Genomic DNA, 14010 nt, shown 5'->3' with positions numbered 1-14010 from the left:
AAGAACTTTTCTTGCCCCATGTAAATTAACTTCTCAAGAAAAACAAAACTCATTTCCATTGTACTGTGAGTCAGAGTTCACTCATTTCCATAGTACTGTGAGTCAGAGTTCAGGAGAAGTGTTAGCTCAGTCCTGGTTGTGGTTTCCTGAGCTCTCTCCACTAATGCGGGCGATCGATGGGGGCGTGTTGCTGAACGTGTTGTTTTCCCCAGGTGAGTAACAGCTCCGGGGAGACGCTGGGGGCCGACAGCGACCTGAGCAGCAACGCAGGGGACGGTCCAGCCGGCAGGCTCGCCCCCCACCTCACTGTGTCCCGGGGCACCCTGTCCGACAGCGAGATCGAGACCAACCCCGCCACCAGCGCTGTGTTCGTGAGTGTCCTGCTATTCACACTGCAGCGCTGTGTCTGTATGTGTTCTGCTATTCACACTGCAGCGCTGTGTCTGTATGTGTTCTGCTATTCACACTGCAGCGCTGTGTCTGAGTGTCCTGCTATTCACACTGCAGCGCTGTGTCTGAGTGTTCTGCTATTCAAACTGCAGCTCTGTGTTTGTGAGTGTTCTGCTATTCAAACTGCAGCTCTGTGTCTGTGAGTGTTCTGCTATTCAAACTGCAGCTCTGTGTTTGTGAGTGTTCTGCATATGAATTCCAGCTCTCTTGCTCATTTTAACCAGGGCAACACGTTTTAAAGAGCTGGTGGTCTGCGGGTGTGAGTGAAATAAAATGTGTGGGCTCTGCCCTGCTCGTTTTCCCCAGGGCAAGACTCACAAGCTGAAGGCCGGCGTGAAGGCCCCCCGGGGCAGTGTGGGCAGGGGGGTGGTGCCTCTGGAGGACGTCAGCATGAGGATCTACCTCTGTGAGGGCCTGCTGGGTAAGCTCTCAGAACCGCTCCACTCTGACCGCACCACAGAACCGCTCCGCCCTGACCGCACCACAGAACCGCTCCACTCTGACCGCACCACAGAACCGCTCTGCTCTGACCGGACCACAGACCCGCTCTGCTCTGACCGCATCACAGAACCGCTCTGCTCTGACCGCACCACAGAACCGCTCTGCTCTGACCGCACCACAGAACCGCTCCGCCCTGACCGCACCACAGAACCGCTCTGCTCTGACCGCACCACAGAACCGCTCCACTCTGACCGCATCACAGAACCGCTCTGCTCTGACCGGACCACAGAACCGTTCTGCTCTGACCGCACCACAGAACCGCTCTGCCCTGACCGCACCACAGAACCGCTCCACTCTGACCGCACCACAGAACCGCTCTGCTCTGACCGCATCACAGAACCGCTCCACTCTGACCGGACCACAGAACCGCTCTGCTCTGACCGCACCACAGAACCGCTCCACTCTGAACGCACCACAGAACCGCTCCACTCTGACCGGACCACCGAACATACCCTTTTACTGTTCAGGGCCATCCCAGGGTTCCCATTCTCATCTAGGGCTCAACAGGACTAAACTAAAGTAAAGTTTTTCATTTTAAAACATTGTCTAATTCGCTGTATGCCTGTGATGCCTAGTTTTCATCATTTGATTGGATGGAACTAATCTGTCTGAACAAAGAACGAGATGTCTTGCGCACGCGTTTTGTGAGAATGAATTTAATGTTGGGTGTTTGTGTATAGGATGAAAAGAAATGTTCCGTGCTAATCCAGCTCTCCGTTCTTCAAACGGTTTGTTATTTTGTCCAGAGCCAGCTTTTAATTATATAGCTTTGGTGGAACAATAATGATATTGTCATTAATCAAACTAATCACCAGTTTCTGTTCTGCCTTCAAGGACAAATCTGGTCAAAATTAGAATTTGATTACAGTGTGCATTTTATGCCAGAAATACGCGCGTGGGGTTGTAGGGTTGCATGGTGTTTTAGGAACTGGCCTTGAAACTCAGATGCTCTAAGTTTGATACACAGGTTGGGCATTGTACCCTTCAACAACACCTTGTATATAATAACCAGCGGCCTTAATGTACTGCATGAAACGAATGGAAAGCTGTCAGTCACTCTGGAAATAACATGTCGTGTAAGTGTAGGCCGAACCCAGCAATCATGTTTCTGTGAGTGTTTTAATGATGCGGAGTGAATGAGTGATGCAGCTGGGATTTATTACCAGCAATGCTGTCGAAGCTGCTTTCCCACAAGTAGCGTGGAAGATCACAAACCACAAAGACATGTGTTCATGGAAATGATTGTACATTTAATGTACACGGCTTCCTCATTCACTCCGTAAAGGCTATAAAGACGCCATGAGCCCTGTGTTTGAGTCCTGGTCCCACCATGGCAGGCCAGGGCTGGAGGTCCGCATTGGTGAGGCGCTCTGGGGATGATAGACCTTATTCTCCTGTGACATGCGCAGTGTGTGACTGGCGCTGTGTCTGCCACGTGGAGAACAGTGAGAATCGGCATCACGTGAAGCAAAGGAGTCCTGTCTTCTCCTGACGCTGGCTCCAGATCGCGTTCCATCAGATCTCGGAATTAAATATAAAGATCGTCAATGTATTAATTGCATCAATGTAAAAGTAAGAAACTCCACACTCCACTCTTAGATGCTCAGGTTAATTGAACTGCACAGCACTTTGACCCTCAGTTGATCAGGTCAGGTGTGTTGTACATGGACCTGTATACCTGATCGGGTGCTGATGTGAGGGTCAAAACGTTGAGTATAGTTCACCAAATAGGATCCCAGTGTGCAGGGCTCCCATTTTGATCATTAAGCGATCTTTCAATTGTGACGGTCATCAGTTTTTCTTGTTAAGCTTTAGAAAATCTTTTTTCAGACATTTAGGCCAAGTAAGATTCCAGGTATATATTCAGATTCATATTTAATGAAGGATTAATGTAAGTGGCATTTTCTTGGATGTGCTAATAAAATAAGAATTTTGTCGAATCAGAATCAAAGCCATTTTGGCCACTTCCAGAAAATGTAATTAATATTTAGTAAATATTTAGCAAGAAATTTCCAAGCAGCAAGCTGTTGTTCGCTTGTTTTGTAATGTGCAGGTGATTTGATTTTGCCGTATGAAACTCTGTGTCTGACTGCTCGAACAGGGAAGTATGAAATGTAGACACCGATTTACATCGATTTGCTTTCATCACGCGGTTAAAAAGTAAAAATGCAAGTGTTCCATAACATTTAATCTTCTTTACCTGTGCATGCGTCCATTGCTTTAACATTCTGTCTCCTTAATAAATCAAATCAACCTATTGGCTTGACTACTAATACCTCTGCAGCAGTAAGTATGTCGCTGGGTTTTGTTTTATGCGTCTGCCGTTTACCTTTCTGAGCTTGCTCTTAACCAGAATGCAGCGGTGTGTGGCTCCTGCTTCTTCTCGCTTAACTTCGCGCGTGCTGCCTCTCTCCCTCCCGGCTGCGCAGGGCGAGACAAGAGCTCCGTGTGGGATCAGCTGGAGGACGCGGCCATGGAGACCTTCTCTCTGAGTACGGCTCGTCTCTTTCTGTCTGTGTCGTGCCTCGCCTCCGCTAGCGACGTGCTAACACTGTGTTAGCGTTGTGTTAGCGCCGTGCTAGTGCTTCCGCTAGCGTTGTGCTAGCACTGTGTTAGCGCCCCCGCTAGCGCCATGCTAGCACCGTGTTAGCGCCTCTACTAGCGCTGTGTTAGCGCCTCCGCTAGCGCCATGCTAGCACCGTGTTAGCGCCTCTACTAGCGCTGTGTTAGCGCCTCTGCTAGCGCCATGCTAGCACCGTGTTAGCGCCTCTGCTAGTACCGTGTTAGCGCCTCTGCTAGCACCGTGTTAGCGCCTCTGCTAGCGCCATGCTAGCACCGTGTTAGCGCCTCTGCTAGCGCTGTGTTAGCGCCTCCGCTAGCGCCGTGCTAGTGCAGTGTTAGTGCTGTGTTAGCTGTCTGCATGCTCTCCCATTTTCAAAAACGCTTCTCCACGTCCTTCTCCTTTCCTGTACACGGCCTGGGACCGAATCCTCTGCCCTATCTGCAGGTCTGTCCGCTTGGCTCTGGGTTTAATAGCTCAATAGCACTTTTCAAAGAGAATTTGGTACAAATCCATTAAACTATTATACATATAACTTGGCATCTCACGACTCACTTGACCTGTCCACAGCGGAGTCCATGAGGGGGTAAACGGCGATGTGTTGCAGCGGAACCTGGTGGAGCAGAAGGGTTCGGGGATCGGTCATGAGTGTTATGTGGTTTATTTTTGCCTGTGCTATTAACTCAATTTTCAGTTCCTTTGGCTGCATGCCTTTTTGATGAACCCCGGAATGCTTTTAGAAATCACCTGATGAAATGGAGACATCCAAAACAGTCATTGCATATACTCACAGTAATGAATATTGTGGTCACAACGGATGCTGGATCAATTTGTTTCTTGAAGTCAAGATTACCATGTTCCCTTTGTGGATATAAAGGAGAACCAAGGCCACTGAACATCAGAATCGCATGAATTCCACAATTCATTGCTGAAACTTACGCACCACAGTTTACTTGTACTGTTGCCATGGTAACGTTTGACTGAACTCTACTGTTACTCATCAGAGAGTCTTAACTGAAAAGTAGCGTCTGAAAGGGCACGTCTTCTCTAAGCCGTGAGATGCAAACACGGGATAAGTCATTCTGTCATTCTGTCATCTGTGCCTTTTTTGGAATGTGCAGCTGTGCTTACCATGCGACCGTGCGTGTGTGCGTGTGTGTGGGTGTGTGCGCGTGTGTGCGCGTGTGTGTGCCCGTGTGTGTGCCCGTGTGTGTGCGTGCCTGTGTGCGTGCCTGTGTGTGTGCCTGTGTGTGTGTGCGCCTGTGTGTGTGTGTGTGTGTGTGTGTGTGTGTGTGTGTGTGTGTGTGTGTGTGTGTGTGTGCGTGCGTGCATGCGTGTGCGTGTTTCTGTGCGTGTGCGTTTCTGTGTGCTTGTCTCAGGTAAGGAGCGCTCGACGCTGTGGGACCAGGTGCAGTTCTGGGAGGATGCCTACCTAGACGCCGTCATGCTGGAGCGGGAGGGGATGGGCATGGACCAGGGGCCCCAGGAGATGATTGACAGGTGGGCGGCTCGTTCAGTAGAGTGATGAACGTTCGGGTGGCGGGGCGCTGGCTGACTGGTGTCATCCTCCTGCGCAGATACCTGTCGCTCGGAGACCACGACCGCAAACGTCTGGAAGACGACGAAGACCGTCTGCTGGCCACTCTGCTGCACAACATGATCGCCTACATGCTGATGATGAAGGTGCCCTACTCTATCACACACACACACACACTCTCTATCACACACACACACACTCTATCACACACACACACACACACACACACACTCTCTATCACACACACACACACACACACACACACACACACACAACATGATCGCCTACATGCTGATGATGACGGTGCCCTACTCTATCACACACACACTCTATCACACTCACACACACACACACACACACACTCTCTATCACACACACACACACACACTCTCTATCACACACACACACACACACACACACAACATGATCGCCTACATGCTGATGATGAAGGTGCCCTACTCTATCACACACACACACACACACACTCACACACACTCTATCACACACACACACACACTCTCTATCACACACACACACACACACACTCTCTATCACACACACACACACACACACACACACACAACATGATCGCCTACATGCTGATGATGAAGGTGCCCTACTCTATCACACACACACACACACACACTCACACACACACTCTCTATCACACACACACACACACACAACATGATCGCCTACATGCTGATGATGACGGTGCCCTACTCTATCACACACACACTCTATCACACTCACACACACACACACACACTCTATCACACACACTCTCTATCACACACACAACATGATCGTATCTTACACTTACACTCACACTCACACACACACACACACACTCACACACACTCTATCACACACACACACACACACTCTCTATCACACACACACACACACACACTCTCTATCACACACACACACACATACACACAAACACAACATGATCGTTACATGCTGATGATGAAGGTGCCCTACTCTATCACACACACTCACACACACACACACACACACACACGCGCACACATACACACACACGCAACATGATCGTTACATGCTGATGATGAAGGTACCCTATGCCTCACACATACACACATACACACACACACACACTCACAAACTCACACACACTCACAAACTCACACACACTCATAAACTCACACACACTCACACATACACACACACACACACACACTCACTCTCTCACACACACACACTCACACACACACACACACACACACACACTCTCTCACACTCACACACAAACTCACACACACAACATGATCGCTTCCATGCTGATGAAGGTCTCACACAGACACTGTCTCCAACATCTACACACAGTCTGAGTGGTTAACAGAAGCTGAGAGTGTTATGTTGGCCTGCTCCACAGGTGAATAAGAACGATGTGAGGAAGAAGGTGAGGAGGCTGATGGGAAAGTCTCACATCGGCCTGACCTACAGCCAGGAGATCAACGACGTCCTGGAGCGGCTGCCCACCATGGTGAATATCTCTCACACACACATCCTGCAGCTGCCCACCATGGTGAATATCTCTCACACACACATCCTGCAGCTGCCCACCATGGTGAATATCTCTCACACACACATCCTGCAGCTGCCCACCATGGTGAATATATCTCACACACACATCCTGCAGCTGCTGCCCACCATGGTGAATATCTCTCTCTCTCACACACATCCTGCAGCTGCCCACCATGGTGAATATCTCTCACACACACACATCCTGCAGCTGCCCACCATGGTGAATATCTCTCTCACACACACATCCTGCAGCTGCCCACCATGGTGAATATCTCTCTCACACACATCCTGCAGCTGCCCACCATGGTGAATAACTCTCTCTCACACACACATCCTGCAGCTGCCCACCATGGTGAATATCTCTCACACACACACATCCTGCAGCTGCCCACCATGGTGAATATCTCTCTCACACACACACATCCTGCAGCTGCTGCCCACCATGGTGAATATATCTCACACACACACACACACACACACACACACACACACACACACACACATCCTGCAGCTGCCCACCATGGTGAATAGCTGCAGTTCTTGAGTCACGGTTCTCCAGAGATCCTTTTTTCTTGTGGTGGTCATACAGAAGTAGTTGGACACTTTTTCCCCCAATTATAATCTTTATCATAATACATTTTAAAATTACATTAAAAAATCTTATAAAATACAGCTTCTACTGCTACAATTCTAAGCTATAAGTGTTTTCTCTACCTGTTATAAATATCATATTTGTGAAATGCTAGCACATCATTTTAGAAGTAGAGAAAATGTTATTGTTTTCCATAGGCATGCATATTCTTAATCCAATAATTTTCTATTGTTCTCTGAATAAAACGATCCATTGCCTGTTCGTTGGCAAGACAACAGAAAAACTCTGTATTAGTTGCCGCTCAACATCTCTGCGTTTGTGTAGACTGCATCGCTGCATCCGTGTAAACTCCACGCACTTTTGGACTGCATCAGATTTTAATGAGATTTGACATGCTGATATGGCCTTGAAAGAAAGCCCTCAAACCATGATTACACTGGTCTCTGATGTTAATCTAATTAACGTGACTCCATGACTTTAAGTTGGAGAGAATTGTTCTTATATCACTTTAGTAGTCTTCACCAACTCTTTTACATATTGTAAGGGAAATTACTTATAAACATAAAATGAGTTTAAATTTAATGATTAAAATTGAAGTATTAGTGGTTTTGCTGCTGGCTGGGAAAAATACTTGCGAGGTTCCCACAGTAGGGGGCGCTGCATTCCTATATCAGGCAGAGCAGATTACCCATAAGGCATAGTGCTTTAGGGTTTGTTTTTTGCACGACAACCACCAGGTGGCAGATGTGAGCACTCTACTGGTAAATGGTAAATGGTTGGCATTTATATAGCGCCTTTATCCAAAGCGCTGTACAATTGATGCTTCTCATTCACCCATTCATACACACACTCACGGCGATTGGCTGCTATGCAAGGCTCGTCAGGAGCATTTGGGGGTTAGGTGTCTTGCTCAAGGACACTTCCACACAGCCCGGGCGGGGGATCGAACGGCAACCCTCCGACTGCCAGACGACTGCTCTTACTGCCATGCCGCCCCTACTGTCATGAGCCATCATAAAGGTTATCGTTCTAGGTGTGAAGGTAGCCCACTTTAGAGCTTTCAGGGATCGGCACACGGTGACCAGTGGACAGAGGCTAATACCATGAAAGGGAGGGGGAAAAATGCTCTCGTACAGCAGAATAACGAACGGCCATATATCTTCATTAAACAAGAATGGATTATAATAATAAAAACAGCGGCTTGTCATTACCGAGACCCGCGTCCGGTGTGATATCAGTGTCCGGTGAGCAGCAGTTAATAGCAGAATATTAGAAGCGTGTAATGACCTCGTTGTGGATTATTCTTTACATAAACAGTTTCTCCTCCGCCTACGGTGGTGGAGATGGATCATGGCGTCACACGGTTTATCGCAGACACTCGGCCCATGTCTCCCAGATGGAATCCGATACCAGTATAATTTTGGTTCCAGGGGTTTCTTATGAGACCAAATCAGCATGCCAAATCGAATTAAATCCGTGACCAGGCGGTCCGAAAGTGGGGTTTTCTGCAGTCTAACGTTATTGGAGCTGGTGTGCAAGGGAGTTATTAATGTTTTATATGTGCAGCATTAATATTTGTGCAGAAATACTCCATTTATTACCTTATTGTTTACCTCTAAACAATACAGGGGAATATGGCTATTGGTTATGATTTACCTCTGGATCACATTTAACACTGAAAGTGTCATCATTTTTTGTACAGATGTGGTTTATATTAAAAAAACTAATATAATGGAGGCATGTGGGGATAAATCATGTTTGTCTGTGAAAATTGGAAATTAATTTTTTATGCAGGAAAGACCATTGCGTTTCAAAATATCAAACCACATCTGCAAAAAGACAAAGCAAATGGAGATGATGAACAACAAATAGAAAATAGAATTACCTAATAGAGAATAGAGAAGATTTACACTGGCTTAGGCACTGGTTATGAAATGCATCTATGAAAAGTAATTCCTCTTCTACTAATCGTTTAAAATGGATGCTATGAGACCCAAACCGAGGGTTGAGACTACACCTTCATTACTGAGGCCTGCAGCTTGTAATCTCTGGCTCTCATGTTGTTTAACTTGCCGTTTACAATGTGAACTTTTGCTGGTTTAACTAGAAACATCCGCCAAATCAATACATGGTAAATTGTACATCAAAAAGCAAATTAGAGGTTGCTGCAAATACGTCAGTAGCCAGATCAGAAGACCCCTTTCCTAATTGGCAAATACATTTCCGGTGACCATCCCAGTTTAACCTGCCGTTTATATATATATAATATATAGGGGACCATGCTGTACAGTGTTGGGCCCCTGCTGTACAGTGTTGGGTCCCCTGCTGTAGTGTTGGGCCCCTGCTGTGCAGTGTTGGGTCCCCTGCTGTAGTGTTGGGCCCCTGCTGTGCAGTGTTGGGTCCCCTGCTGTAGTGTTGGGCCCCTGCTGTACAGTGTTGGGTCCCCTGCTGTAGTGTTGGGCCCCTGCTGTGCAGTATTGGGTCCCCTGCTGTAGTGTTGGGCCCCTGCTGTGCAGTGTTGGGTCCCCTGCTGTAGTGTTGGGCCCCTGCTGTACAGTGTTGGGTCCCCTGCTGTAGTGTTGGGCCCCTGCTGTGCAGTGTTTGAGGCCCACAGTGTTGGGCCCCTGCTGTACAGTGTTGGGTCCCCTGCTGTAGTGTTGGGCCCCTGCTGTGCAGTGTTGGGTCCCCTGCTGTACAGTGTTGGGTCCCCTGCTGTACAGTGTTGGGTCCCCTGCTGTAGTGTTGGGCCCCTGCTGTGCAGTGTTTGAGGCCCACAGTGTTGGGTCCCCTGCTGTGCAGTGTTGGGGCCCCTGCTGTAGTGTTGGGGCCCTGCTGTAGTGTTGGGGCCCCACCCTGCTGTGAGCTGAAGCGGGCTGTGTTGTGTTGCAGTGTTGGGGCCCTGCTATAGTGTTGGGGCCCCACCCTGCTGTGAGCTGAAGGTGTGTTGTGTTGTGTTGCAGTGTTGGGGCCCTGCTGTAGTGTTGGGGCCCCACCCTGCTGTGAGCTGAAGCTGTGTTGTGTTGCAGTGTTGGGGCCCTGCTGTAGTGTTGGGGCCCCACCCTGCTGTGAGCTGAAGGTGTGTTGTGTTGCAGTGTTGGGGCCCTGCTGTAGTGTTGGGGCCCCACCCTGCTGTGAGCTGAAGGTGTGTTGTGTTGTGTTGCAGTGTTGGGGCCCTGCTGTAGTGTTGGGGCCCCACCATGCTGTGAGCTGAAACTGTGTTGTGTTGCAGTGTTGGGGCCCTGCTGTAGTGTTGAGGCCCCACCCTGCTGTGAGCTGAAGCGGGCTGTGTTGCAGTGTTGGGGCCCTGCTGTAGTGTTGGGGCCCCACCGTACTGTGAGCTGAAGCTGTGTTGTTTTGCAGTCGGGGCGGGAGCTCTCCATCCGGCCCAGCGGGAGCCGGCACATCAAGAAGCAGACGTTTGTGGTGCATGCTGGGACAGACACCACGGGGGACATCTTCTTCATGGAGGTATGGATGATCTCATGAGTCGGTGTGCAGGTGTTCCTAATAAAGTGCTCAGTGAGTGCATCTCAATAGTGAATAGAAAGAACGACCGGGAAGAAATCCAAAGTGAACAAAGTAACACTACGGTCCAACTGTAGCTAACGTCGGTGAATTCCCATCTTGGTGTTCAGGCAAAACCCAGCTACATTGGAAAGTGATAGCTTTACTAGACGACTGGGACGTATCTAGCCTTGCTATAAAACGTGAGCTATATTGGGATATAAGTGTGTGTATGTCAAACGGCTCACAAGCTTGATGTCCACCCCTCTAGACATAAAGATTCTGGCTTTATATTTCTGAAAATTTCTCTTGAAGTTGGGAAAAAGAAAAAATGCAATGCCTTGCACACTGTCGGGGTGCCTTGTGTCACTAAAGTCCCACAGGCACCTCTTTTGGCCATTTTAAATGATAAAAATATCAGTGCTCATTTCTATGATTCGTTATAATGATGGGCGCACAACTGCACCTCGCTTGAGGTTGTGGGCTTGCAAAGATTGCCAGGCTGTGATTGGACCTTCAGTGCCAGGCTGTGATTGGACCTTCAGTGCCAAAGGGGCGGAGCTTAGGATCAGTCAATTATGCAAAAAGAGAACTTGTGATAACTGATAAGTACCCGAAATTGGAACCAAACCGTCTGAGACGACAAAAAGATCAGCAGGCTTTGGAATGCAGTCACAATCTACAGATGAAATGGCACACAAAGTGCAGACAAAGTGCAGACTGGTGAAGCCGTGAGTTTGGAGAGGGGGGAACGTACGGCCGTGTGAAGACCGCTCTCTCGTCCTCCCCCAGGTGTGTGACGACTGCATCGTCCTGCGGAGCAACATTGGCACGGTGTACGAGCGCTGGTGGTACGAGAAGCTCATCAACATGACCTACTGCCCCAAGACCAAGGTGCTCTGTCTGTGGAGACGCAACGGCCAGGAGACGCAGCTCAACAAGTTCTACACCAAGAAGGTGAGTCCCGGACCGGCCCATTGCCCGCCACACGCACCGCAGACAGCCCCCAGAGGAACACGTGGGCCAGACTCTCTGGGGACGGAGGTTTGAGAGGTTAGCTTCCACTGATTGGTTCAGGAAGCTTCCACTGATCTCCTACAATCTGATTGGTTCAGGAAGCTTTTAGCTGGTTGTACTGTAGGCCATTGGATCAGTTTTGAATTCCCAGCCAAACCCACACCCACGGTCTCGATTTCATCAGGAGAGGTGTCTGATCACTGATTCATTAGCAAAGCACTTCCCCAGAAATTGGCTGCACTGTATTTAGTATAAGCTTGGTCTGGCTCATAATATTTTAAGAAGGAAAAAAAAAAATTCGGAGGTTTCTGTTCAAAATGGGTGCAGCTGAACGTTGGGTTCTGTACTTCTTTTAGAATGGCCCGGATGAGTGTGCAAAGTGGGAATGCACATGCCAAAGATCCTTAGGATGACACCGCTGATTTGGGCATTGGTGAAAAACTGCCTTCCATAAAGGTCTCACCTTTGAGACTGCCCCCTCAAGTTCCTAGACTAATTTGCTAATAGCTTTTTTCCCCCATTTGTATCTTTGCCTGCTGTTTTCTTTACCTTGTAAAACCAATTGCAGTAAATGTCTCCAGTAGAGTCTCCATTCCCCGTTAGACGGGGCTGGTTTGAGGGGAAGAGGTCGCGGGGTTGCTGAAGGTGTCTCTGCTCTCCCCTCAGTGTCGGGAGCTGTACTACTGTGTGAAGGACAGCATGGAGCGAGCAGCCGCCAGGCAGCAGAGCATCAAACCAGGTGAGCCACGTGCGAGCCATATAGAGCCAGGTCAGCCCTGGACCACAGAGCAGGGGGTAATGGGTCAGCCCTGGACCACAGAGCAGGGGGTAATGGGTCAGCCCTGGACCGCAGAGCAGGGGGTAATGGGTCAGCCCTGGACCACAGAGCAGGGGGTAATGGGTCAGCCCTGGACCACAGAGCAGGGGGTAATGGGTCAGCCCTGGACCACAGAGCAGGAGGTAATGGGTCAGCCCTGGACCGCAGAGCAGGGGGTAATGGGTCAGCCCTGGACCACAGAGCAGGGGGTAATGGGTCAGCCCTGGACCACAGAGCAGGGGGTAATGGGTCAGCCCTGGACCACAGAGCAGGGGGTAATGGGTCAGCCCTGGACCACAGAGCAGGGGGTAATGGGTCAGCCCTGGACCACAGAGCAGGGGGTAATGGGTCAGCCCTGGACCGCAGAGCAGGGGGTAATGGGTCAGCCCTGGACCACAGAGCAGGGGGTAATGGGTCATCCCTGGACCACAGAGCAGGGGGTAATGGGTCAGCCCTGGACCACAGAGCAGGGGGTAATGGGTCAGCCCTGGACCACAGAGCAGGGGGTAATGGGTCAGCCCTGGACCACAGAGCAGGGGGTAATGGGTCAGCCCTGGACCACAGAGCAGGGGGTAATGGGTCAGCCCTGGACCACAGAGCAGGGGGTAATGGGTCAGCCCTGGACCACAGAGCAGGGGGTAATGGGTCAGCCCTGGACCACAGAGCAGGGGGTAATGGGTCTAGCTGTACATCGAGTCATTAAAGGGCTATTTCACTTTGGTATAATGCGCCATTTTGTGGGTCCTACCTAGCATGAATACTAGCAATACTGCCTTTAAAACTGCATAAGTTTGGGGTGTCTCTGTGGCGCCGCCTGCAGAGCACTGACCGCATGCTCATTGTGAGCCGCGACGTCAACGGTTCGAATCCGACCGTCTGACAATTTGTCGCATGTCTTTCCCTCTCTCTCGCCCCCATTCTTCCTGTCTCTACATACTGTCCGATAAAGCTGAAAAAGGCCTAAAAAATATCTTTAAAAAAAACAAAAAAAACTGCATAAGTTCTCTTGGGCAGATTGTCCTGCAGTTTTATGAGAAAATAGCTGGTAGGTTGGTAGGTCGGCGATACCAAACACACTGGAGAACAGTTCTACAGACTTTGGCTGTCTCGTTTGCTTCTGCACAGTACTGTATATACATAAAACCTCATTCTACCCCCTGTAATGCAACTAATGGTAAATACTGTCCCCTAGAGTATCTTCTGTGTGGATGAAATCAGCACTGCTGCCTGTATTGCGGATATTTAGTTTTCAGTGTATATGTTCCTCCTGGACATGGGCCTGTAAATAAGAGGCTATATTATGCCCTGAAGGCTACAGGTGTAAAGTAGCAGTGATGAGAGTCTCTGAGAGTGGCTGGCAATTCCCATACAGACACACGCACATCCCCAGAGGCACAGGGCAATAGTACACACTGCTCCCCATCGTGTTTTTCTTTTTGTGCGGTGAAAGAACGGTGTGAACATGGTCATCGTCAGGTAAG

General features: G+C 49.3%; 1 protein-coding gene across 17 annotated transcripts in view; it reads left to right on the top strand.

Moving 5' to 3' along the window:
• The window catches only part of madd (MAP-kinase activating death domain), a 94943-nt gene that overhangs the window by 67716 nt on the left and 13217 nt on the right, over positions 1–14010 (top strand). For 11 of the 17 annotated variants that reach the window (XR_009708936.1, XM_061244699.1, XM_061244702.1 and 8 more), the window contains 9 exons: positions 213–371; positions 757–871; positions 3381–3443; positions 4891–5011; positions 5089–5194; positions 6448–6558; positions 10552–10659; positions 11488–11652; positions 12379–12451. Coding sequence is in view for 16 of the 17 variants with exons in the window: in XM_061244699.1 (XP_061100683.1) it covers positions 213–371; positions 757–871; positions 3381–3443; positions 4891–5011; positions 5089–5194; positions 6448–6558; positions 10552–10659; positions 11488–11652; positions 12379–12451 (1021 nt within the window). In the remaining variant the exon portion in view is untranslated. The remainder of the gene's footprint in view (positions 1–212; positions 372–756; positions 872–3380; positions 3444–4890; positions 5012–5088; positions 5195–6447; positions 6559–10551; positions 10660–11487; positions 11653–12378; positions 12452–14010) is intronic. The other 6 variants (XM_061244704.1, XM_061244700.1, XM_061244712.1 and 3 more) reach the window with 1 other exon arrangement.

The sequence above is a fragment of the Conger conger genome, chromosome 6 (assembly GCF_963514075.1).
Source record: "Conger conger chromosome 6, fConCon1.1, whole genome shotgun sequence".
Lineage (NCBI taxonomy): Eukaryota > Metazoa > Chordata > Actinopteri > Anguilliformes > Congridae > Conger > Conger conger.
This window is presented reverse-complemented; position numbering and strand designations above follow the sequence as displayed.